Source organism: Monodelphis domestica, chromosome 2 (assembly GCF_027887165.1).
Source record: "Monodelphis domestica isolate mMonDom1 chromosome 2, mMonDom1.pri, whole genome shotgun sequence".
NCBI classification, from domain to species: domain Eukaryota; kingdom Metazoa; phylum Chordata; class Mammalia; order Didelphimorphia; family Didelphidae; genus Monodelphis; species Monodelphis domestica.
In genome coordinates, this window is record NC_077228.1 from 425588658 (window position 1) to 425616521 (window position 27864).

Consider the following 27864-nt stretch of genomic DNA (forward strand, 5'->3'; position numbering starts at 1 on the left):
AAAAGTTTTAGTTTTCCTGACCTATTTTCAAAAACCTTGAGAAGAGTTTATCTGTACCCTAGGAAGAAAGCCAAACTATAAGATAAGCTGAAGAAATAAGGAATGATTTTCAAAAGTATATTTTATGGTCCCAGGCTGGAAATCTCATGATAGTCAAGGGTTTTTTCTTGTTCATTGGGGTTTTAGGGTACGTAATGTTGAAAATTATGCACTCAAGGGTGTCAGAACCCTGCCCTCTGTGGAATTGGACAGAGGGGAGAAAGAGAATCATGCTTCAGGATTATTGTAAAAGTCTTGACTGTACCTAGAAGAAGAAGCTTGCCCCAAGCAAGCTGCTTATGCGGAGAGAATCCCTTTTCTTTTCCTTCCTCTCCTTCTTCCCGCCCCCCCTTCCCTGTTGTCTGCTGTTTTCTCCAAATAAAGCCACTTTTCTCTGCCAGCATCTTATGAAGTCTCTCATCTGCTCATTAGAGTGATTTCTGGGCATATGAGCTCCCCAAGAGTTCTGCTCCACACAACTCTCCTCTAAGTTTGAGCCAAGGTATTTTCTGTACCTATAAAAGCTATCAATAGTTGGGCTCTTTCTCCTTTGTTTATTTCATTTTTTTTAACTGCCAGGCCAATAAACGTAATTATTGCTTTTTATTGTTGTTGTTGTTTTGCTTGAGTCCCAGGGTTTGTACTGTGCTGAGGGTATGTTACCTCAGGTTTTAGGACTTTGAGTCTTGGGGTTTATTTTTTCCTGGGTCCTATTTAGTTATTATAATTTTTGTAGTGAGTCTTATGTACTCCTGGGGCCCCTGCTCAAGCCTCAGTCCATGATTTACCTCATGAAATCTAGTCAGAGTCTGTGGTCAGTTCTGCTGCCTTAACTACAAGCAGTCAGTCCACTGTCCCTCTGTGGCAACAAGCAGAGACTCCATGCTTCTGGCTGATGGAGTTCTATCCCTCAGCAAATATACTCTGTAAAAAATAATAAGTAGTGAGTTATAAAAATAAAATATTTATTGAAATATATAAGGATAACAAGGAATTCTAATTCTAAGGGATTCTAAATCCACCCTGGTTCCACAAGGAACTACTTCTCCTGTGTTTCAAAAGCTACACTACTCCTCCCTGATCCAATTAACCCAAATTTATACTATCTAAATAAAAACTATCACTATTATCCTTATAATTCTTATCTTTGCCTTGAAATTATAAAATAGCAATGGCTAGCTGGTTGAGTCTCAACAAGAATCAAATTGGGACTCTGAGCCTTAATAGACTCAGAGTCCAAACCAAAGTCCAGGTTTTTCTTTGGTCTTCTCAGATATAAACCAATTTATAAAAACTAGACTTGATAGTCAACAGTATTTCCCAAGTTGGGAAAGGACAACACTGAGATCCTTCAAATCTTTCCCTGAGACAGAGAGAGAGAAGCAAAGATGTTACCTCCTCCAGCCCTGAGAGAGAGTCTCTGAGTGTGTATCTCTGCCAATTGCCAGAGACCAACTCCCAACTGCCAGATAGAGTAATTGACCCAGAAAAATGGTTATAACTGTCAACATCTGAAATCAACATGCTCTCTCGGCTCTGCTTCAAACTCCAATTCTTTCTCAAGCCAGCACTCTACTTTTTATCCCTAAACTAATAAAACAATACTTATTTTCTAATATCATCCTTATAATTTAGAGGTGAAAACACCTTCCTCACTTCTCCTCTCCTGCTTCCATAGTCGGTGATAAAAGCAGGTGTATCTCATCAATGTCCCTTGGGCCCCCAAAATCCTTTTGTTTGTGAGCAGCAAAACTTGAGTTCCTGCCTTTAGGGCCTTTTTCCTCTGCAGTGTCTATTCCTTCAGTCACTGGTTATGGGACAGCTGGGATGCCTGGACCTGAGGCCATAGGCAGACAGTTGCTCCTATAGTTCTATTTCTATAGATTCCAGTGCTATCCATGGGGATACTAACTCAGCAAATAAGGTGAAGTTGCTGGTCCTTAATCCAGAGGTTGCTTTGTTGATTTCACTCTGTTTACTTTGGTCCTACCCTAGGACCTATAGTGTTGGGACTGAAGTCAGGGAAGTCAGAAATCTTCCTCCATAATTGTCCCTTGCTATTCAGCTTTACTCCAGACATATCTGTTTTCGCTGATTTTAGCATTGATTCTGTGTAATTATTTTTGGTTATTTATAGGGGTATTAGGAGAGCAAGGAAGCCCCATGCCCTCCTCTGCCATCTTCACATAATGCTTCTCTTTGTAAATTTTCAACATTTGTTTTTACTTTACTTGTGGTGGTTTTATATATTTACATTGTGTCCCCATTATGTATATTGTTTTCTTGCTCTGATTATTTCATTCTGCATCAGTTCACATAGATCTTTCCAGGATTCTCTGTTTTCATCCCATGTCATTTCCTTCTTTTGTCTCTCTTTTTTACCCAGTTAAATTAATACTTCAAAATCTTCTCTATTTTTAGTAATTTTATTTACTAAATTTTCTTTGACTTTTTCTAGTTTTCTTCTTATCTCTTTACTTCTAGCCTATTCTGAATTTTATTTTATTGTTTGTGAGATAAGTCCTCATATGTACCTTCTATATTTTTTCTGTCTCTCATGACTCTAACTTCCTCTTTCTTCCACCTGCAACTACCACTTTAGGTATAAGCTGTCCCTACAAACTAACACCCATTTTCTCAGATTGGAATCCTAATTAGGGAAGCACAATATGCTCTCAGAAAAGATGTCCCTGCAGTGTGCACACTCTTCCCAAACTTCCTTTATGTAAGAATAAATGTCCTTTACTATAAATTCAGTTGTACTACTTTCCACTCTATATTAGATAATCTCCCTACCTTAAGTCTCTCCCCTCCTCCCCCCACTCCACCACTACCATTCTTTTCTCCCATGGTATGAACACTTTTGACTGGAGGAATTGCCATGCCTCCTTAATAGTTAGACTATAGACTTTGTAGAGTGTGTGACTAGTTACTCTCTTAACTTTCCTACTTCCTATTAATGCAGCCTTCTACTTTGGTATTCCCTCTTGCAAAATACATACATTTTATCTGTAGAGGATCAGAAAGCATGGTATATTAGTTCAGCTCTTCCAGACCTTCCCCTGAGTCTTTTAAGATCACTCAAATCTTGAATCCCTTTCATCATATTGATCCCTTGATGACCCTTTTTGGTCTTTGTTTTACCAGTCTCACATCATTTTTTCTCTCAATAATTGTAAACTGGAGAGAATTTCTTTTATTGGTTTTGATATTTATACCAATTTATTTTTCATGTAGTTTTGTAGGGCAGTAGGACTGCCTCAACTGCCTCTTTTTTTGTTGAATGTACATTTTCATGATGGTTAGACTCAAGTTTACAGTATATATATCATATGAAGTTATGGCTTGAGGTCCTTTACATTTTGAAATATTTATTCCTCTTCTGATTTTTCATAGCTACATAAATCATCATGTGTTCTTTGAATGTTCTTATATATTTGAACATGCTTCTGGCAAAATTTACCTATTCTTATCAAAGTTCTTAAATTAAACTACTGCTTACCTTTGAGTTTGAGATGTGTGTATTTGTGTACTTTTTTTCCTCCTGAAAGTGATTTGTATAGTGTGCTGTATAATATATCTCTGTGTAATCAAATGTTCTAGATAATTTCCATCTTTTTTTCTTGCATTATATTATTCAAGCTTTTTTACCCCTATATTCTTCTGCCTGCTCTCACATTCCCAATCTAACTTCAGTGTTAGTCACTGGCCTCTATAGAATTCATGAGTTCTTTTAACATTGTGCACATTTACTTCTCAGCTACATTTTTTTTTTACTTTAGCATTTTTAATTACCAAATGTGATCTCTCCATCATAGCTTCTACTTTTTTATATTCTTCATCATTTACCCAATTTTAATTGTCTGGTAATTATGTTAAAAATTGTGTGTAGAATTGGATTTTTGCATAGAGTTAAAAATTCAGACCAAATTGAATTCCTAAATTTTTGCTTTTATATATTTTTATTTCTCTCTTTGAAATGATCCTGGATTTTCTTGCTGATATTCTATAATTTTGGGAGAGTTTCATATACTTCCATTCTTTATAAGTCAACATTGTTTCTCCTATAATATTTATTTAAAAATCTTTGGTTTGTTTTCTGAGACTGTTCATTTTTCCTTCTGTATTTTTAAGATTCTTTGTTATTTTTTATATGATTATTTGTATTTTGAGAGGCTTTTTCTCTTGTTCTCTTTGTATTTTGTCCTTTTTTTTTACAGTTCTCTCTGGCTTACTCTTTTACTTTTCCCTTTTCCCTCCGATTATTGGATGGATTCACTCTCCTTATATCATAAATTTTCAAATAACATTGCATCTTAAGGGAAGTCTCTCATTTGAGTAACTTATCTGGGGAATGAACTGAACATTCCCAGCTAGTATAACAATCTCCTTTCAGTTAAACCTGTTGAACTGATCATCTCTAGCTTATAGCTCTAATTGTGGTCACACCTTTTTCAGCCTGTCCTTTCTTCTTTCTTTCTTTCTGTTTTTTCATGTTGCTGGATGCAACCAGTACCTGGCACTATTTTTTTTTTAAACTCTTGCCTTCTGTTTTAGTAATAGTTCTAAGGCACAAGAGCAGTAAAAGCTAGGCAATTGGGGTTAAATGAGTTGCTGATTTGTCCAGGTTCACATTGCTAGGAAGTATCTGAATGTAAATTTGAACTCAAATCTTCCTGACTACAGGCCTGGAGCTCTATACATTGTGTGAATTAGCTGATCCTACCTAACATTTCTTATATGGTAATAGGAATGCAGGGAGGTCTATTTGTGCAGTTACTGTAGTTAAAGAGGATTTCTGTAGTTTGGCACCCAGTAACAAATTTGTTTGAGCATGGTGATACATGTATGTCAATTCAAGTCAGAGAAAGGGGGGCTGAGGGAGAACTCCTAAATATTTAACATTTTGCTAGTATTAATTAATATGGATTTTACCTACTTATCTTTTGGAAAAAAATATAATATACTCTGTTACTGGAGCATAATAACTTTTCAGATTTGGGGCAGAGGTGATTTTTTTCTGCCATTTTTCTGGTCAAGTGACTTAGATGAAGTGATATGGTCACTTCTGATTCAAGTCAACAAATTTTATTAAGTGGTTAACTTTGAAATTACATATTTTTTTCTGTATAGCATCAGTATAAAGATGTTTTCTTTTGTGAATTGATTATAACTTATTTCATGTGCTTGTAAAGTTGAACTATGTTTTGTTAACAAGGATAACATTTTCCCAATATTTAGTAGAAATATTAGTGACATCTTAGAATACTGTGTTTTAAACTCATTTTTGTTAAATTTGACTTTGAAATTTTAAGTATTCATCTGTGTATAATATCTACATTAGCTTATAAAATCTTATTTTGATATGTAATTAGAATAACTTTTAAAAAATCAAAGTTTTGTAGGAAGAGTAGGTGGAGTGGACGGAGGGAAAAAGTGTGATTATTGTAACCAAGGAATAATGTTCTAAATTGACTAAATAAACTTATTCAAATGGAAAAAAAATCAAAGTTTGTGAACATTGAATGAAATGGATTTTATTTCCATTCTATTTGTTTACTTAGACAATGTGGACCAAATATATTCATTATTGGGATTTCTGATATGTTTCTTGTTTTTGAAATTCTCTTGGGCTATTTATTTTAGCCTATTTTGTCAAGGGTGTCAGACTTCATCATCTTGGTTTACATGACAACCATTCAGCTGAATTTCTTGTGATTTAATTGGCACATAATTATTAAAAATATACTGTATATCCCTGCTACCCCTGGGATCAAATATAAATTCCTCTCTTTGGGAATTAGAGGCCTTCACAATGTGGCTTGAGTCTGTCTTTCTAGGCTTATTAGCTATTACCCTCTTTTACACACCAACTGATCAACTTTCTGCCCCTCAAATATTGAAATTCTAACTTTGCCTTTGAAAGTCTATCCTTCAGCTTTGATTTAAAAAAGGAAAAACAACTAGGTAGCAAAAAGTGGCAAGGTAGTACAATGGTTAATGGTTAGAGTCCTGGACCTATGATCAGAAAGACTCAAGTTCTATTATAGTTTCAGAATATTTATTGGCTGTGTGATCCTGAGAAAGTCACTTTATCTCTATCTGCCTCAATTTCCTTATCTGTAAAGGGGAGATAATAAAAGCACTTATATTCTAGGGTAGTTGTGAAGATGAAATGAGAACATTTTTAAAGTGCATTGCAAATTTTAAAACAATATATAAATGTTAGCTCTGTAGATATACATGATGCCCAAAGTCTGTGGAACAAGGACCACTGTACTTTACTATTGTTATGATATTTCTCATTTCCTGTGAATGTAGCAAATAATTTAAATGTTATTTTTTATACCCTAGGGTAGAAACCAAAGTTGGATAGCACATTCAGTTTAAGTTATAGGAGGGAACTGAGATATTCAGACTCCGCTCCTTGAATGATAAAGACTCAGAACATATTCATCTTGTAAATAATACTCTGGGAACTTTAATGACTTCAGCTTTACCTACCGTCTAAATACAGTGTTAATGTTGACAATAGTACTGTATATTTTTTTCTGTCATCCTGGGGTGTTAACATAATAAATACTGCCAATAAATAGATCCTGGTTTCTGTTATGTTAAGATTAAAATTCTCTGGAGACTATATGCTAAATTATAATTATTTATTAGTAAGAGAGAAACAGAGAATTACATGATAACCTTACTGCTCAAAAGTTGCTCAGCTCACAAGACTCTCCAGCCCTGAGAATAAAGACCTGAGTGCCACCTTCATCCTCTTTCTTATATGCCCAACAACGTCTCTCTAGATGTACAGACTTGGCCTCAGTCCAGGTTGGTGCCCAGACTTCCAGATGTTAGGAATCCTACAGGATTTGAGGCCAGCCTCTTCCTGGAGTCAGGGAACCAGGAGACATCTGGTGTCCTCCCATGGTACGGGTGTGTGCCCAGTCAAAGGGAGAGACTGAGAGTGATCAAAATGAGTTTTCAAATGGCATAAAGGGATATAATTTGTAATAAATTCACACAATTGAAAGAATGCCATTCAAGTGCTAATATGATTCAGCTTAAATTAGGGTCTGACACTCAACAGGATTAGGATGTATGTTCTTATTTGGGAAAATTTATCATGAAAATGTTACTGACTTTTAAATCCACAATAAAATGTTCTAGAGTTTTTGCTTTGACTCCATGATATCTCTCATTTTTAGCAAACAATCAGACAATTAAGTAATACACATTTACTAAGCTCCTACTACATTCCTGGCACAATGCTAAGTATACAAGATACAATAAATAATAGCAATAGTTAACTATATAATGCTTTAAACATTGCAAAATGTTTATTGTCTAGACCAGAGGTCCCCAAACTATGGCCCATGGACCTTCTGTGGCCCCCTGAGGCCATTCATCCAGGCCCCATCACACTTCCAGAAGGGGCACCTTTTTCATTGGTGGTCAGTGAGAGGAGTGCTGCATGTGGCGGTGCGTCAAAGCATGGCATCGCTCACATGCAGTACTACTTCCAGTGATATAATCCTTTCCGTGGTGCCTTGTTCTGAGAGTAACTGAATGAGAACGAGGCACCATGCAAAGAATTATGTGGCTGCACAATGGAAGACATCAACATAGTGAGCAGCGATCTGGAGGAGGGGATTCTGCACTGTGTCTATTGCTGCCCAGTATAGTGGTGGTGGTGATGGTCCTGCACAAGGTGGGACAGGCCCATCACAGCCAGTGCTGCAACCTCTGCTATCCCAGACACCAGTATTTGTTCATTTTTTTTTTTATAGTAGTTTGGCTCTCCAGTGGTCTGAGGAACAGTGAACTGGCCTCCTGTGTAAAAAGTCTGGGGACCCCTGGCTGACTCTAGACTTAAGAAAGTCATAGAAAAATGTTATCAATGAAAAGATATTGTGTACACATCCATTTTTTTTTCAGAAAGCTGGTTGTTTATTAAACGTTTACCAGAATACCGCCAGATGTCAAGCATCTTAAAAACTATAGTTATTTTGCAAATATCAGGCATTATATATTTCAGCTGGTACAATGGATCAATACTGCCTTCCTCACCTAATTAGTATAATTTTCCTTGTTGCTGTGAAAAGTATCATATCTCAGATAAGTTAGCTCAATGGATATAAATCAGGCCTTGAGACAGGACGTCTTGGATTCAAATTTGGTTTCAGCACTTCCTAGCTTGTGAACAGCTCTAAATCTAGATCTTGTGACTATGTCTGGATTACTTTCCTCCCTCACCTCTTTGTCATACTGGAAATCTTCAGGGTTTAGCCCAAGTGTTACTACTGTAAAAGGGAATTCTTAATCCCTTTCTTCTAATTTAACTAGGGACCTGGAGGTTCTTTTACCATAGAGATGTGTAAAGATATACCAGCCCACAGGGAAATGAAATAGAAACCAGTGACAGGAAGTGAGGTAAGAGGGGATATAAAAGGTTAGTGTGACGACTGAGAGGGGCTTTTTGATCTTTTTTGGGTTGGGAGGTGGTTGGTAGTTGGTAGTTGGCAGTTGGTTTTGGGGGATTGGTTGCTGGTAGTGTGGGTTGATGATTCATTGTCTGTTGGTTGTTGGTTATTAGTTGGTGGCTGGGAGAAAGATATTTCTCCCAGACACACACACACACACACACACACACACACACACACGTATTATTCTGGCTAGTGAACTGAGGTGAAGGGTGATCAGCTGGACTTTCCCTAAAGGCAGTTATAGGCAGTTAGAGGGTAGCTAGTTAGGTATTAGGCAACATCTTTCTCTACCTTTTCCCTATATTTCTCTCCTTTACTATATTCCTTTTTCTATATTATTTTACTATCTCTATTTTAATAAAGCTAAATTGTTAAAAGCTACTAGAAATTTTCTTTGTCTTAAAGGCATAATATTGATTTACAACTCTACTATACTAATTAAAACTCAATAAACTCAAAAAACTCATAAAAGCTGCTCTCTTATTTTGTCAAAACTCCTAATTTAACTCTTATGCTACTGACATGACACCTTTTTGATCCCTGAGCTGCTACTCTATTCCTTCCATTCCAAATTTTCTTAAATTTGACTTTTTATGTTTGTATCTACTTATACATAATTTTAGTGTTTCTCATGATAGGATATAATTTCTTTGAGGGTGACTTCTTTTTGGTATATTTGTTTTCACCTTTATATCCCTTAAAATTGTAGTAGTAGCATATAACTATAATTTAATACATGCTTATTGACTGGTAGAATACTAAAGTGAACAAATTTCTGTTGCTTCTTCTTCTGATGCCCATTACCCAAATATGTCCTACCCCTCTTTGTTCCATGGAGTTCCTCATGTAGGTATATTTTATTAAAAGACCTATCCTATTCCTTTTGGTGTTATACTTTTCCAGCTCCATACACTAAACAGGTTGGTGTTCTCTAGATGGTAGAGTATCATATCTTGACTCAGGAAGATCCATGTTCAAATTTGACCTCAAATACTTACTAGGTAAATGACCCTGGGCAAGTCACTTAACTGCTGTTTTATTCTGTTTACTTATCTATAAAATTGGAATAATAATAACATCTACTCCCAATGTAGTTATAAGGATCAAATAAAAACTCTGAAGTGCATTGCAAACCTTAAAGCATTTTGTCTAGCTAATATGACAGTTACAGCTTGCAAACTTAACTAATCTCAGTTATACTAATGAATTCAAAATTTTCCATGTTTTTTTTATTCATACCTTGGGAATTTGCGTATAAACCTTTAGGACCATTCATCTTGGTTGACTACTTTCTTGGATTTTTTTTTCTTTTGTGAATTTCTGAGCATCTCTTTTGCCATTTGTCCTCTGTAAAGCTGCTTTCTATTGGTACTATATCTAGCATAGTGAATAAACACTGGCAATTTTCTCCCTGCCCTTCTTTTTCAGTTTAAATTACCTCCCACCTTTTCCCTTTGCATTTTGAAAGTTCCTGACAAGTGAATCCATATGTTCTCTTGTTAAGTAAACTGTCCCTTACCAAAACTATGTTTTGAGACTTGGTAATGCAGGGGGGAAAGTACTATGTTTAGAGTCGGAAGACCTGAGGTCAAGCTGCATTAAACATATAATACTTGCATGTCCCTTGCTAATCTATTTAACCTTACTTAACCTTGGTTTCCTCGTCTATAAAATGGGCATAAGAGTAGATCTAATAGTTTTTTTTGAGCACCAAATTTAATAACAGATGTAAAGACATTTGAAAACTTTAAAGTTGTATGTAAATGCTAGCCTCTGTTCTGCCAACATTCTCTGCTCATTTCTTCATGCCTTTACTCTTGCTTATACCTCTTCCTGGAGTTCCTTTCTCTTCCTTCTATTCCTCTTTCCTCTTCATTTATGTCTTCCAAAATAGCATTTCATCATTTGCAGTTTAGAATAGAGAAGAGAATATTAGTTCTGAAGACAGAAGACCTGGGTTCAAGTGCTCCCTTTATAATTATTGATTGTAGGCAAGTCACTTAACCCCTTCTCATTGTGTGAATGAAGAAAAATTCAACAAAATAGATAACCTTTGGTTAATATGATTGGCCAACATGACAGCTATGGAAAGTAATGAATGCTGGAGGGGATGTGGAAAAGTAGGGACACTAATTCATTGCTGGTGGAGTTGTGAATTGATCCAACCATTCTGGAGGGCAATTTGGAACTATGCCCAAAGGGCGCTAAAAGACTGCCTTTTGATTCAGCCATAGTACTGCTGGGTCTGTACTCCAAAGAGATAATAAGGAAAAAAACTTGTACAAGAATATTCATAGCTGCACTCTTTGTGGTGGTCAAAAATTGGAAAATGAGGGGATGCCCTTCAATTGGAGAATGGCTGAACAAATTGTGGTATATGTTAGTGATGAAATACTATTGTGCTAAAAGGAATAATATAGTGGAGGAATTCCATGGAGTCTGGAACAACCTCCAGTAAGTGATGCAGAGTGAAAGGAGCAGAACCAGGAAATCATTATACGCAGAGATTGATACACTATGGTACAATGAAAGGTAATGGAATTCTCCATTAGTGTCAATGCAATGTCCCTGAACAATCTGCTGGGATCTAAAAAACACTATCCACAAGCAGAGCATAAACTGTGAGAGTAAAAACACCGAAGAAAAGCAACTGCTTGACTACAGGGGTGGAGGGGTTAAGACTGAGGAGAGACTCTAAATGAACAGTCTAGAGCAAATACCAACAACACGGAAATGGGTTTGAGTCAAGAACACATGTGATACCCAGTGGAATCATGCGCCGGCTATGGGGGGGGGGGAGGAAAAGAAAATGATTTTTGTTTCCAATGAATAATGTTTGGAAATGACCAAATAAAATGATGTTAAAAAAAAGGGGAACAGGAAAGAGGAATCCAAAGACATTTGATAAGGCCGAATGATTTATATACCTACATGGTGTAGGAATTAAATTTATTGTTAGATTTTAAAAAAAAAGAAAGAAAAAAGGAAAACCAAACTAATAGCATCAAAAATAAAAAGGGTGAATTCACCACTAATGAAGATGAAATCCAAGAAATTATTAGAAGTTATTTTGCCCAACCATATGCCAACAAATTTAACAATTTAAGTGAAATGGAAGAATACTTACAAAAACATAAATTGCTTAGATGAACACAGGAAGAAATAAGGGAATTCTACCATGCATTTAAGTATAATCTGTTAAAGGTAAATTTTAGCTTTGAGACTGAATATATTTTTTAGTTGGTCACCAGGGATTTTAAATTCTAAATCCCAATGAAATACTCAAGTCAGAATGGAATTTTATGGTGGTTTTATTTAAAATAGAAGGAAGAAATTAAGAATGAGGGGGAGAGACGGAAAAGGGAAGAAGATCTGCTCTGGCCTGTTCAGAGATAGAGGGAGTTTAGAGACCTTAGCCAAGGGGCCTTCCCAGAGGCTGTTGCCTTCAGAAGGCCAAGGAAAAGGGGAGTCAGCCTTATTACTCACCATGTGGTCATCTAAGGAAAGTAGTCTGAGGTTTCCTGCTCCAGCTCCTCCAAGTTGTGAAGATTTGATTTAGCTATTTCCTGATTGTAACAATGAAGATACTTAGTTTAACAAAATCAGGAATGTTTTGGGAACTCTAATTACTCCATCCTACTTAGACTGTATTTTAGGGGAAGATCAAGTTGTAATCTCCTGATTGAACAATAAAGGTACTTAACTCTTACTTTATAGTGAAGCTAGAACTTTAAGTTAATTTATGGTATTTTAAGATCTTAATACAAAAAGGTGTTAAGTAATTATGAAGGTTAAATTAATCACAAAAAGGTTAAGTAACTCACAAAAGGTAAACTTAACAAAGAAATGTTAAGTAACTCTAAATCAAAGAAGATGAGAACTCTAAAGGAATGGGCATTTAAAGGAGGGGACACAAGGGTGAGAGGTCTATATATTGGCTCATTTCCTCTCTCCGGTACCTTTTGCGGCAGAGAGTTGGCTGATAGCAGCATGCTGGGCCTTTCAGCATCTTAGTGTGGCTACAAGCTATTGTCCGGTTTGGTGGTGAGTTCTGGCTGAGTTTTCCTCCTTTACTTTCCAACTTTATCCCCTTAAAAACCTCTAATCTTTTTCAGAGACCTAGAGGCAGGGATTTTAAAACTCCCCCTGGCACAGGCCAGGCAGGAGAAATCCTATATCCTCTTCCCTCCTTTTTCTTAAATTGCTTCCCTCTATATTAATTAAATTACCATAAATTTCCCGAGTGACTTAGGTATTTTATTTGGTATTTCCCCTGGTGGCCAATTAAATCTAGATTTTAAGATACAACCCTAAAATTATCTTGACAACGTCAAGTCCCACCACCAAGTTCCCTCTCACAGGGAGCCATGTGAAATATAAAGGCAGTTCTTTACATCACTTCCTGTGTCTCACATGTGCAGATGGTGGATTAAACTTGGCTTTGGACAGCCCAGAGGGCCAGTTAGTTGTTTCTGATTTGTCACTTGCTAGCACATGTGGGTCATAGACCTTCATCCCCCACACTTAATCCTTAAGTGGGGGTGTATATATTCCTGGTTGCTAGAATTCTAAAGACTAAGCAGGGTGAAGTAAATCTAAAATTCACAATCTCCCCTGATGATTATTGGGAGACTAGTCTCCCCAATTGATCACTTAACATAATCATCTTGTACCTCTAAATATTCTAAGTATAGGTGTATACAAAGTTTCACCTTCCAAGAGGAAATTACAATAGTTAGAGATAAGAGGGAAATAGAAGAGGCACTGGAATATACAGTAGCACAAGCTCCGGAGAGTATTCCCTCTGCTGTAGAAATGGTTTTAAGTTTCAACATATGGGAAAGTCAGGGAAAAGAAACAAAACAAAACCTCTCCTCATATGAGCAAAAGGCAGAGAAAAACATTGACAATGGAAAATTATTTCAGCAGCAGAGGCTATCAAAATGCAAACTCAGATGAAGACAGCAATACAAAAATGTAAACTTTGAAACAGATTCTAAAACTTACCCAGAGGCCAGTTTATAGAAATGTCAGACCATAGATTCAAGCTGTACTATTCTAATTATCTTTACTTGTTCATTTATTATTTGTTTTCATTGTCAAAATGGTATTTTGAATTAGTTAACCCTGACCAGAGGAAAAAAATGCTTGTTTTCAAGATTGTTAATATAGAGAATGTATATAGTGAAATGGTATGGTTTTACTAGAAATAAAAATAAAAATCACAAATAAAAAAGAAGATTCTATGATTCTATGAATATGTTCACTGAACTATAGTTTCTAAGTATTTTCTATTCTAATATTTTTGTACACTGGAATGTCCTCTTCCTGATGTTCCTAAGAATAATGTAAGGGTTAAATTTAATGGTTAGATAATAATTTTATGAAATTATGTGGTTGCCAATATTTATTATATTTTGAGTCAGAAATTTATTCACAAATATTTACAAATAGAGAGGAAATAATAAAGAAAGAAATGCGAGGGGGATAGCAACCTAAAGCTCTCAACCAGGAAGGCTGGTAGTAAGTAACCATGAAGCTTCCTCCAAGATGATAGCTAGTCTCTTAGGAAATTAGGAAGGAGTCAGTCTTTCACTCACCCAACGAAGTAGTCCAGGAGTTAGAGTCTAAGTTGAAGCTGAGCTCCAAACCCACAATTCAAGCTGAAATCTTCAGCAAGGTTCCTCGAAGACTCTCCCATTGATTTTGGCTTAATTCTATAAGGATGAAATATTTTTCAAATATTAAATTAGCTAGCTTTTTTAAAAATGTCTGTTATTTGCAAAACACTATATTAGGTAATAGGTATATGTATAGAGTTGAAATATGACCTCATGTGGTTTATAGCCTAGTAGTGATAAAATATATAAACATCGCTGATTATAATTCCCAAAATTATAGGACAAATGAAATGAATGAAAACTATTTGTATTTGAGAGGAAAGCTTATTTTGACTTGGTGGATCAGGGATTTTTTGGGGGGTAGGGGAGGAGGCTTAGCATTTGAGTTGGCCTTTAAAGCATGAATTCATTTGACAGGCATCATGGAAGGAGGACATTATAAAAACTGAGAGTAGTAGTCTCTTGGTAACCGAGGATGACAATTGTCTTTGTGCGTTTTTGTGCACAAAGACAATTGTGCATGAAGATTTAAATGGAAAAGTCATTGCACAGAGACAGTCCCACTCTCTCGGCGTTGGAAACCTGGGTCCATTGGCACAAAAAAACATTACACCTGGAGACTTCCTCAGCTGCATTGGATGGCCGTGTTGTCTTTTGTGCTCCAACATGCCCTAAGCACTCCACAGTGCTTTGCTGCGTCGCCGTCTCAGCCTTTGAACCTTCTTGTTGGTTTCTTCCGCCTGTTCCGCCGAAACAGTCTTCACATGCTGGGTGAGCAAATCCCTGGTTCACCAGGGGTCGACAATGACCCGATGGCTACCCTCACAAGGTTTAGCCGGCCTGTCGAAGCCGTTGCCCGGGGTGTGGCCGCTGCCGCATGCTAGCAGCTACTGGGAGCCACAAGTGAGAGCTGGGTGTCAGGTGAGAGTCAGAGGCTGGAGAGCTGCCCTAGGAGGGCATGACAAGCCCTCCAAACCAAAGATATTACTCCTCCCTAAGCACCCCATACACCCCCAAAAAACTGAGAACATTATGCATAAAGGGCATAGAAATGAAAGAAGTTAGTGAATGTTAGGGCAGCAGAGTTTTGTCTAGTTAGTCCAAGGCATAGAATGTGTGGATGAGGCAAAAAAGAAAAGCAAACAAATTTGAGTTTCCAGCCTTTGGAGGATCTTGATTCCAAAAGTAGCTTGAGCTTTACTTGGGGATAAACCTAATTGTTCCATGTTTGGGTCTTATGACCCCAAGGAGATTTGTTAACTTCTTCAGACCAAGGTCCAAGTTGTTTATAATCCCCACAGAATCTTGTATAATGTGAGTTCATAGGATCATAGATTTAGAGCTTGAAAGGACCTAGACCTTCATTTTGTAGATGAGGAAACAAAAGTTCAACAAGGTGCTCAACGTTTCTTGGGTAGAGAGTGTGTAAGGCAAGAGTTTTAATTCACTGAATATTGATTTTATTTAAGTTACTTTTTATAAACTGCCTACATCAAAAGGTTTTTGGGAGAATCATATCTGATAACATATGTACCCAAAGTCTGCACTAAGACTTTGAGACATCCTATATTTGTAAAGTGATTTATTAACTGTAAAATACATTAATACTATTATTAGTAATAAAATTACTGATGAAGGCTGTTGTGCTTTGAATTTTGAATTGGATGAACACTAAAGTGCTATTATAGGTCTATTGTGACTGCTTTTAAAAATTAAATTAATTTTTTTTCATTTAGAATATTTTTCCATGGTTACTTGATTCATGATCGCTTCCACCCACTCAGGCTCTTTCTTCCCCACTTACAGAGCTGACAAGCAGTTCCACTGGGTTATACATATATCATTGTTCAAAACCTATTTCTGTGTTATTCATCTTCACAAGATTGATCTTTTAATATCAAAAACCTAATCATATCCAGATCGAAGTATGTGATCTATCATATGTTTTTCTTCTGTGTTTCTGCTTCCACAGTTCTTTCTCTGGATGTGGACAGCATTCTTTTTCTTAAGATCCTCGGGATTGTCCTGGGGTCATTTCATTGCTGCTAGTCAAACAGTCTGTTACATTCGATTGTGCCATAATGTATCAGTCTCTGTGTACCATGTTCTGCTGCTTCTGCTCTTTTTTGCTCTGCATCAATTCTTGGAGGTCATTCCAGTTCACACGGAATTCCTCCAGTTCATTATTCCCTTGAGCACAATAATATTCCAACACCATCAGATGCCACAATTTGTTTAGCCATTCCCCAATTAAAGGGCATACTCTAATTTTCCAATTTTTTGCCACCACAAAGTGTGTAGCTATAAATATTTTTGTACAAGTCTTTTTCCTTATTATCTTTTTTGGAGTACAAACCCAACAGTGCTATGGCTGGGTCAAAGGGCAGACAATTTTTTTAAAGCCCTTTGGGCATAATTCCAAATTGCCCTTCAGAATGGTTGGATTAATTCACAACACCACCAGCAGTGTATTAGTGTCCCAATTTTGTCATACTTCCTCCAACATTTATCACTTTCCTTTGCTGCCATATTAGCCAATCTGCTAGGTGTGAGGTGATATCTCAGAGTTGTTTTGATTTGAATTTCTCTAATCAGGAGGGATATTTAGAACACTTTTTCATGTGCTTATTGATAGTTTTGATTTCATCATGTGAAAACTGCCTACTCATGTCCCTTGACCATTTATTGATTGGGGAATGGCTTGATTTTTTTTTTATAAATTTGACTTAGTTCCTAATATATTTGGGGAATTAAACTGTTGTTAGAGAGTTTTGTTATAAAAATGTTCTCCCAGTTTTGTCGCTTTCCTTCTAATTTTGGTTGCATTGGTTTTGTTTGTACAAACCCTTTTTAATTTGATATAATTAAAGTCATTCATTTTACATTTTGCAATGTTTTCTGTCTCTTGCTTGGTCTTAAATTCCTTCCTTTCTATTGTGGCTGCTCTTTTTTTTCCCATTTGAATAAGTTTATTTAGTCAATTTAGAACATTATTCCTTGGTTACAATAATCACATTATTTCCCTCCCTCCCCTCAACCCACTCTTCCCGCAGCCAACGCACAATTTCATTGGGTATTACTTGTGTCCTTGATGAGAACCTATTTCCATGTTGTTGTTTACACTAGGATGTTCATTTAGAGTCTACATCCCCAACCATATCCCTTTGATCCATGTATTCAAGCAGTTGTTTTTCTTCTGTGTTTTTACTCCCACAGTGTTTCATCTGAATGTGGATAGTGGTTTTTCTCTTAGGTTACTCCACGTTGTTCAGGATCACTGCATTGCCACTAATGGGGAAGTCCATTACATTCTATTGTACCACAGTGTATCAGTCTGTGTGTATAATGTTCTTCTGGTTCTGCTCCTTTCGCTCTGCATCACCTCCTGGAGGTCTTTCCAGTCTCCATGGAATTCCTCCACTTTATTATTCCTTTGAGCACAATAGTATTCCATCACCAACATATACCACAATTTGTTCAGCCATTCCCCAATTGAAGGGCATCCCCTCATTTTCCAGTTTTTGGCCACCACAAAGAGCACAGCTATGAATATTTTTGTACAAGTCTTTTTCCTTATTATCTCTTTGGGGTACAAACCCAGCTATGGCTGGATCAAAGGGCAGACAGTCTTTTATCGCCCTTTGGGCATAGTTCCAAATTGTCCTTCAGAATGTTTGGATCAATTCACAGCTCCACCAGCAATGAATTAAAGTCCCTACTTTTCCACATCCCCTCCAATATTCATTACTTTCCTTTGCTGTCATGTTAGCCAATCTGCTAGGTGTGAGGTGATACCTCAGAGTTGTTTTGATTTGAATTTCTCTGATTATAAGAGATTTCGAGCATTTTTTCATGTGTTTTGTGGCTGCTCTTAAGAGCAGTATAAGTAGAAATTATAAATTGCTAATAGAAATGTTTGCTTACCTGGATTGTTGCTGTCTTTTTACATCATAGCTAGTTCATTTGCTTTGGGAGCTGATAATATTCAAATATAAAAGATGTGCTAGCCATCTTAAATGCTAAATACTTTAGTCAGTGTTTGCTATATAATTCATCCCTCACCTTTTGGGGTTGGGGTAGTAAACTTAGGGAACTCCTAGTAGGGAAATTTCCTTCACTGAAGCATATAGGAAACTGCCATTTGGCAATCAGAGTTTTCTACATACCTGGTATATAATTGTTTGGATTTGTGCTAGATGTTTCTGACTGGGAGGATTAGTCCTCTTTTTAATATATCACAACAGTCTCTCTGTTCTTCTTCTGTCCCAGCCCCCAAATGTTTTAAGTGTTCGATGTGTAAACAATTTAATATTGGATATCAAGCGTGGACCCTGATAAAAAGGCATAATTAGTAAAAAATGATCAGTACTTAAGAGTTCCTTACTTCATCGGGATGGCATTCAATTGTGTGTAGGACCATCATTACCTGATCATCTTTGTGACAGACAGCTGACTGGCTCATAGGTAACACTTGCTGGAGAGAATGATTGTGTGTATGTTTCCCTCTAGTGGCAATTTTATAGAAGTCCAAAGAATATTTGTATTCCTGCCAACAAAAAGAAATTTTCTTTTTCTCCTATGGGAAAGGAACCATAAATTGAGGGAGCACAGATGTATGAAATTAAATTTTAATATTTGCTCTAATTTTTGTAAAATATTTGTGCTCTGAGAAATTTCTTTTTCATAGTGTTATAATTACCTTCTATTAACTTTTATGGGTAGGGAGTAGGGTAGGAGATGTTTTTAAAACTACATCTTGGTTATTGCATTCTTTTTTTAAAAATTAGAATAAACTCATTTTTTCCAGAATACATAGCAATACAAATTTTCATTATTTATTTTTCCTTTTTATTGTCATGCAAAACACATCCATATTGGTGATTGCTATAAGGAAAAAGTCATAATATAACCAAGACCCCCAAATAAATAAAACCAAAAAATAAAACCAAAAATACACTGATGTGAAAATTGACTCCAACAGTTCTTTCTTTGGAGGTAGAGATCATTCCCTGTCATAAGTCTCTCAGTACTGTCCCAGATTAATTGCATTGCTCAGAGAAGCCAAGTTTTTACAGATAATTATGAAGATAGCATTAACTCTCCCTTTGCCTATTTTAAAAATAATCAAAAAAATCTAAAAACATCCCTACTTAACACTAAGTAGGAGAGGTCCACAAGACACTTACTAAAGTAGATGACAACTCCAGAAGTGACTGACCACCTCCTGGGCAGTTCAAAGCAAATTTGAACACTACAATTGGCTCCTGTAAAATGGAGGAAGGGACAGGAAGTGATGTGGAAAAAGGACTATAAAAGTTCTGAACTTCTTGTCTAAGGGAGTCTTTGGCCTGAATTTTCGGTTTAGAGGATCTTGGACTGGGATTGTGGCTTAGAGCTACAATTTGGGACTTTGACCTGGGACTCTGGCTCTTGGACTGCTTCTGGTAAGACTGCTCCTAAATCTTCTCCTTTGGAGCTTTGGCTTAAGTGAGCGAGAAGCTGACCCTCCTTTCCTAGCTTCCATCTGGAGGGGCCTCCCCTTCTTGGAGGAGGCCACATGGATTGAACCCTTGTTTAATTCACCACCACATTCTCTGGCTGAGAGGTTAAAAAGGCCTGCCTGGATCAAAGCCTGGAACTGGAGGAACATTTAAGGTGATAGGCTAGACTTCTTACTCTACCCTCTTTTATACATCTCTACTTTCAGTCTTTCCACCTCTTTGTAAATAAAGCTACTGAAAGTCAATTTGACTTGAGATCTAATATTTTTAAATCAGCAACCACAGTATTATCTTAGAATTCTCATATATTTAGTCAAACCCTAAATTTTAATTCCTTACATAATCATTGTTCAATATTACTGTTCTTGTGTACAATGTGCTCCCAGTTCCACTTATTTCACTTTGCATTAGTTCCCAAAGATCTTTCCAGCATTTTCTGAAATCATCTTGCTTATCATTTCTTATAACATAATAGTATTCCATCACCAACATGTAGCAAAATTTATTCAGCCATTTCCCAATGGATAGACATTTCACCAATTTCCAATTCTTTGGCACCACAGAAAGAACAGTAATATTATTTTACAAGTAGGTCTTCCCCTTTTTAATGATCTCTTTGGGATACAGACCCATTAGTGATATTACTGGATCAAAGGGTATGCACAGTTTCATAGCCCTTTGGGAATGGTTCCAAATTGACCTCTAGAATGGTTGGATCAGTTTATAACTCCATCAGCAAGGCATCAATGTCCCAATTCTGCCACATTCCCTCCAACATTTACCTCTTTCCTTGACTGCCATATTGGTCAATCTGATAAGTGTGAGTTGGTACCTCAAGGTTGTTTTAATTTGCATTTCTCTTATCAAGAGTAATTTAGAACATTTTTTCATATGATTATTGATGGCTCTGATTTCTTCATCTGAAAATTGCTTATTCATATTCTTTGACCATTTGTCTTGGGGAATGGCTTGTTTTTTTTTTATAAATTTGACTTAGTTCTTTATAAATTTGAGAAATTAGACCCTTTATCAGAGAAGTTGTTTCCCTTCTAATCTTGTATTTTATGTATCTAATCTGATTCATTGATCTGCTATTTTTACCTTAGCCAGTAGCAGATTGTTTTGATCATTGTTGTTTTATAGTAGTTTGAAAACTGGTACTAGCCTCCTTCCTTCACATTTTTTCCATTAGTTTCTTGACCTTTTGTTCTTCCAGATGAATTATTTTTTCTAGTTCTATGAAATGATGATTTGGTAGCTTGATTGGTATGGCACTGAATAAATTAATTTATTTAGGTAGAATTGTCATTTTTATTATATTACCTTGGCCTACTCATGAGCAATTAATATTTTTCCCAATTGTTTAGATCTGACTTTGTTTGAAAAGTGTTTTTTAATTGTGATCATATAATTCCTATGTTTGCCTTGGCAAGTAGATTATCAAGTGTTTTGTATTGTTAGAGTGATTTATATTGGAATTTCTTTCTCTAACTTCTGCTGCTGAACTTTGTTGGTAATATATAAAAATGCTGATGATTTATGTGGACTTAATTTGTATCCTGAAACTTTACTAAAGTTATTATTTCAACTTGTTTTTTAGATGATTCTCTAGGATTCTCTAAGTATACCATTTTATCATATGTAAAGAATGATAATTTAGTTTCTTCATTGCCTACTTTAATTCATTCAATTTATTTTTTCTTTATTGCTAAAGCTAGCAACTCTAATATAATATTAAATAATAATGGTGATAATAGGCAACCTTGCTTCATCATTGATGTTAGTAGGAAGGCTTCTAAATTATCCTCATTGCTGAAGGTTTTAGTTATATACTACTTATCATTTTAAGTAATGGTCCATTTATTTCTAAATTTTTCAGTGTTTTTAATAGGGATATTATATTTTGTTGAAGGCTTTTTCTGCATCCTTTGAGATAATCATGTAATTTTTGTTTGTTTCCTTATTGATATGGTCAAGTCTGCTATTAGTTTTCTAATATCATACCAGCCTTTCATTCCTGGTGTAAATCCCACCTAGTTATAGTGAATGATCCTTGTGATATATTGCTATATTTTCCTTGCTAGTCCCTTATTTAAAATGTTTGCATTGTAAGGGCCAGAATTGTAAGGGGTTAAAATTAAAGCGTTAGATAAGATATTTAAAAGTGTGGTCTACAGGAGTTATTACTCAATTCCAAATTATTTTAATGGTAATTTATTTACAAAAAAGAGAAAAATGAAAGTAAGAAAATCGGAGAGAATAGATATTTACTCCAGCCGGTGTGAAGCAGGCAGGGCTTAAGAGGCCCCAGCAAAAGGGGCCCAGAGGTAAATTAAACAAGGATTTTACCCACAGGGTCACCTCCAAGACAAGGGGCCTCTCCAGAGGCAAGTACCTCCAGAAAAGCCAGGAAAGGAGTCAGCCTTTTTCACTCACCTACATGGTAGTCCTAATAGAAAATGGAAACAGTCCAAGGTCCTCCAGCTACTTTAAGTCAAGGTCCAAGGCAAAAGACCCCTCACAGGAAGTTCTTGGCATTTTTAAAGACCTTTCATTTTGTCACTTCCTGTGAGTTCCTTTCACTTTTACTTGGAAAAAATTATAGCCTATAAATTTTCTTAGGACTGCTCCGGGCAGTCAGTGGGTTCTGATTCATCACCCACTTTCTCACACGTGGGTCACAGACCTCCCCCACTTAAGGATAAATGGGGTTTATACACTTCTGGTGGATAAATCTAAAAATGGGCAGGGGAAAGTTAATCCTATCTTCACAGCATCTATATTCATTAATGGAATTGACCTATAATGTTATTTCTCTGTTTTTGCTTTTCCTGGCTTAGGTAACAGTTCCATATTAGTTTCATAAAAATAATTTTCTAGGATTCCTTCTGTGCCTAATTTCCCAAATAGTTTATGTAGTATTGGGATTAATTGTTCTTTAAATGTTTGTTAGCATTCATTTGTAAATTCATCTTGCCCTGCGGATTTTTCTTAGGGAGTTCATTGATAGCTTATTCAATTTCTTTTTTCTGATATAGGGTTATTTAAGAATTCTAACTCCCCTTTTGCTAATATGGGAAATTTATATTTTTGAATATATTCATTTCACTTAGATTGTCAGATTTATTGGCATATAATTGGACAAAACCACATTCTGTCTTTTATTTAAAAAACAAAACAACTCCTAGTCTTATTTATTAGTTCATTGGTTCTCTTACTTTCAATTTTATTAATTTCTCCTTTAATTTTTTAGGATTACTAATTTAGTATTTAAAGAGCATTTGTAATTTATACTTTTTTTAGTTTTTTTAATTGCCCACCCAATATAATTATCTCAATTTTCTCTATTTTATTGATTGATATAAGTTTATAGAGATATAAAATTTCCTCTAAGTCCTACTGTAGCCATATCCCATAAATTTTCATATATGGTCTCCTCATAGTCATTCTCATTAATAAAATTATTGATTGTTTATATAATTCCTATTCATATCCCTTGACCATTTGTCAACTGGGGAATGGCTTGGTTTTTTGTTCAGTGACTTAGCTCCTAATACATCTGAGAGATTAGACCATTGTCAGGTATAACAAAACCATTTTTGTTATACATTTTTTTCCCATTTTGTTGCTTGCTTCACTTGGGTTTGGTTGCATCGGTTTATGTCTGTACAAAATCTATTCATTTAATATAATCAAAATCATTCAGTTTATATTTTATCATATTCTCTATCTCTTGCTTGGTCTTAAATTCTTTCCTTTCTCAGAGATCTGACAGGTATACTATTCTACATTCACCTAATTTACTTATAATTTCCCTCTTTATATTTAAGTCACTTACGCATTCTGAATTTATCTTGGTATAGGGTGTGAGATGTTGATATAAACCTAATGTCTTCCATATTGTTTTCCAATTGTCCCAGCAGTTTTTGTCCAATAGTAGGTTCTTGTCCCAAGAGATAGGATTTTGGTGTTTATTGTAACCTATCTTGCTGAGATCATTTATCCCAAGTCTATTCCATTGATCCTCCCTTCTCTCTCTTAGCCAGTACCACATTGTTTTGATGATGACTGCTTTAATAGTACAGTTTAAAATCTGGTACTGCTAGGCCCCCAACCTTCACATTTCTTTTCATTAATTCCCTACATATTCTTGATCTTTTGTTCATCCAGATGAACTATGTAAGAATTTTTTCTAATTATATAAAAAGTTTTTTGGCAGTTTGATAGGTATGAAACTAAATAAGTAGTTGAATTTGGGCAGGATTATAATTTTAATTATATTAGCTCATCCTACACATGAACAATTAATGTTTCTCAAATTATTTAGATCTAGTTTTAATTATGCAAAAATTTTTCTGTTGGCTGTGTTATTATTTTCTTAATATTAAACCATCCTTGCATTCCTGGTATAAATTCCATCTGGTCATAGTGAATAATGCTTGTAATGAATTGCTATGGTCTTTTTGCTAGTGTTTTATTTAAAATTTTTGCATCTGTGTTCATTAGGGAGATTGGTCTGTAGTTTCTCTGTTTTGGTCTGCCTGGCTTTGGAATCAGTATCATATTTGGTGTCATTAATTTGGTAAAACTCCTTTTCTTATTTTGACAAATAGTTGGTATAATATTGGGGTTAGTTGTTCTTTAAATGTTAGAATTAATTTGTGAATCCGTCTGGTCCTGGGGATTTTTTCTTAGGGAGTGTCTTTATTGCTTGTTCAATTTCTTTTTCTGAAATGGAATTGTTTAAGTATTATATTTCCTCTTTTGTTAATCTACGCAATTTATAATTTTGTAAATATTCACCCATTTCACTGATGTAACTTGTCACAATTATTGCATATAATTGGCCAAAATAGCTCTTAATAATTATCCTAATTTCCTTTTCATTAGAGATGAAATTGCCTTTTTCATCTTTGATACTGTTTATTTGATTCTTTTCTTTCTTTTTTTATTAGATTTACCACTACTTTTATCTGTTTTATTTGTTTTTCGAAGTACCAGCTACTAGTCTTATTTATTAGTTTATTAGTTCTTTTACTTTCAATTTTATTAATTTCTTCTTTGATTTTAAGGATTTGCAATTTAGTTTTTATCTGGCGATTTAAAATTTGTTCTTTTTCTAGTTTTTTAAGTTGCATGCCCAGTTCATTGATCTCTTCCCTCTCAGATTTCTTGATATATGCACTCCACTCAGGGATATAAATTTTCCCCTAAATTCTGCTTTGGCTACACCCCATCGATTTTGACATGTTGTTTCATTCTGTTCAATGAAATTAGTAATTTTTTCTTTGACCCACTAGTTTTGAAGAATTAGATTATTTAAATTCCATTTAATTTTAAACTTGCCTTTTCTAAAAGCCCTTATTAATTATGATGTTTATTGCATTATGTTTTGAAAAAATTGCAGTAATTATTTATGCTTTCCTATATTTGTTTGCAATGTTTTTGTGCCCTAGAACATGGTCAGTCTTTGTATTGTGCCATGTACTACTGAAAAGAAGGTATATTCCTTTTTATGCCTCTTTATTTTTCTCCAGATGATGTATTAGCTCTACTTTTTCTATCATTTCATTCACTTCCCTTACTTCTTTCATATTTATTTTTGGTTTGATTTATCTACGTCTGATAGGTGAAGGTTGAGGTCCCCCACTAGTATGGTTTTACTATCTATTTCCTCCTTACGCTCCTTTAGTTTCTCCTTTAGAAATCTGGATGCTATAACATTTGTTGTATATATGTTGAGTACTAATATTTCTTCATTATTTATACTGCCTTTCATCAAGATATAATCACCTTCCTTATCTCTATTAATCAAACCTATTTTTACTTTAGCTTTGTGTGAGATCATAATTGCTATTCCTTCCTTGTTTCAGTTGCAGCCCCGTAAATTCTGCTCCACCCTCTTACCTTTACCCTGTGTATTTCTACCTATTTCAAGTGTGTTTCTTGTAGACAACATATGGTAGATTTCTGTTTCTTAATCCATTCTGCTATCTGTTTCCTTTTTATGTGTGAGTCCATCCCCCTCCATTTGACTTCCTCCTTTAATTCTACCTTTTATCTTATTCCTCTTACCTTCCCCTCCAACTTTTCAATTTTAATGTCTCCCCTTTCCCCCTCCCTAATGTTACTCCCCCCTTCATACACTCTCCACTCTTTTTATTCCCCTTTTACTATAGTAAACCTTTTAAACTACCCCCCCACCTTGCCCTCTCTTGTATTGCTCCCCTCCCCATCAGCCCTTTTATTACCTTTTTACTTATGTATAGGGCATAATACAATTCTCTGCCACATTGGTCTGACTATTCTTCCCTCTCTGAGTCAATTCCAATGAGAATAAGTTTTAAGTATTATCTGTGTCCAACCTCTTCCTCCCCTCCATGGTCCTGGTCTTCTCTCCCACCACCCTGGTGTGCTTCTTGTGAAATGTACCCCATTTTATCTCTTTTCCTATTTCTCTTATTATCCTCTTTTTTACCCCTAGCTTTTTAATTTTTTTCACATTATCTTGTATAGTTTACCACCATAATCTCTAAATAGAATTCTTCTAGCTATTCTGATGATGATGATAATTTGTAAGTGTTACAGATATCATATTTTCACATAGGGATACAAATCATTTGTCCTTACTGATTTTTTTTTCTTTCTTAATTACCTTTTTGTGATTCTCTTGAGTTTTGTGTCTGGGTGTCAAATTATCTGTTCAAGTCTGATCTTTTCTTCAGGAATTCTTGAAAAGCTTCTGTTTTATTAAATGACCATACTGTTTCCTGCAAGAATATAGGCAATTTTGCTGGGTAATTGATTCTTAGTTGTATACCCAGTTCCCTTGCTTCCCAGAATATCATATTCCATGCCTTCCAGTCCTTCAATGTGGATGCAGCCAAGTCCTGTGTAATCCTGACTGTGACTTCATGAACCCTGCCCTGGATCTCCACCTTGAGCTTTGGCAAGGGTTAGCCAGTACCAAGTCAGTACCCTGGGAACTGTCTCTTCCAGGGATCAAGTGGCTTAGCTCCAGGTCTACTGGCTATCCCAAACTGGGATCTTTGTCTTTACTACAAACCTGAGTTGATATTCTTGGCCTTGTTCTGAGCCCACACTTCAGGCTATGTAGTGCAGACTGCCCTGGGCTGGAATTCTGAACTCCATTATAGGTTTGTTTGGAATTTTAAGGGTATGCATTGGGTTGGACTTCTATTGCCCCAGGAAGGGTCTCAGGGTCTGGATGTTGCTTTGGCCCAGTTTCAGAACCTGGCACAGGAGATGTGGAATGGGAGAGGCTTGCTCCTTACTCCATGCTATGGCCACCTACTGGCTGTGCTCCCTCCCTCTCACCCTAGAGCCCCAGATGTTCTCTGCCTACCTTTCAAGTTTTTCTCTTCTAGAAAGTTTCTTCACTCTGTCTCTTTGTTGGTTCTTTCACTCCTCTATTCATTTTGTTGTATTATTTGAAGATTGATTGGAGAGGATTCTCATGGTGGTTTTGAGCTTCCCTGCTTCTATTCTATATTCTAAAATATTGGTTCTGGATCTCTTATTTGTTTTCTGATATTTTACAATCCATGTTCTCTCTCTTGCTCCCACCCCTCCCTGCTCTCCAAGAAGGCAGGTAGTATGATATAGATTGTCAATATATTATCATATAATATATACTACCATGTATATCTTGTTATGAAAGAAGATACATATTTCTTTCACTAGAGAAAAATTCATGGAAGAAATAAAGAATGGGACTATTGCATTTCTAAAGATATTACCCAATACTGGTATAAAAATGTAAAATAAATGGTTGCCTAGAAATTATTAGACAAATAATGATTTCTAGAATTTTAATGGTTTATAGCTTTATTAACAAAATATGTAATTTTAATACTGAAAACTAGAAAACATACAATTATTGCTTATTTATATATTAACAGTTTTAACTGGTTCACTTTGATTATATTTTATATGTAATCATATTTCATTGTTTGTTCTTTAGGCATTATGTGCTCTCTCTGCTTAAGAAAGGGGACCCTTTTATTGGCTTACCTTCTCTTGTTGAACTTGATGAAAGTCAGAGTACTATAGACATGAACATAATGACAGGAGCTTTGAGTATAGCAAATATTTCTCAGGTAATTCTGTAGTTATGTATGGTTATTTTAAGTGGGAAGGGGATATTCCCTTAGGTTAAGTGTTCTATTAAAAACGTTTTTGGGCTCTATTTTCCATTTG

At 35.6% G+C, this 27864-nt stretch overlaps 1 protein-coding gene across 5 annotated transcripts in view; it reads left to right on the forward strand.

Moving 5' to 3' along the window:
- The window catches only part of ADGB (androglobin), a 297945-nt gene that overhangs the window by 91929 nt on the left and 178152 nt on the right, over positions 1-27864 (forward strand). For all 5 annotated transcript variants that reach the window (XM_007484699.3, XM_016428944.2, XM_016428941.2 and 2 more), the window contains one exon: positions 27629-27764. In XM_007484699.3, the coding sequence (XP_007484761.1) occupies positions 27629-27764 (136 nt within the window). The remainder of the gene's footprint in view (positions 1-27628; positions 27765-27864) is intronic.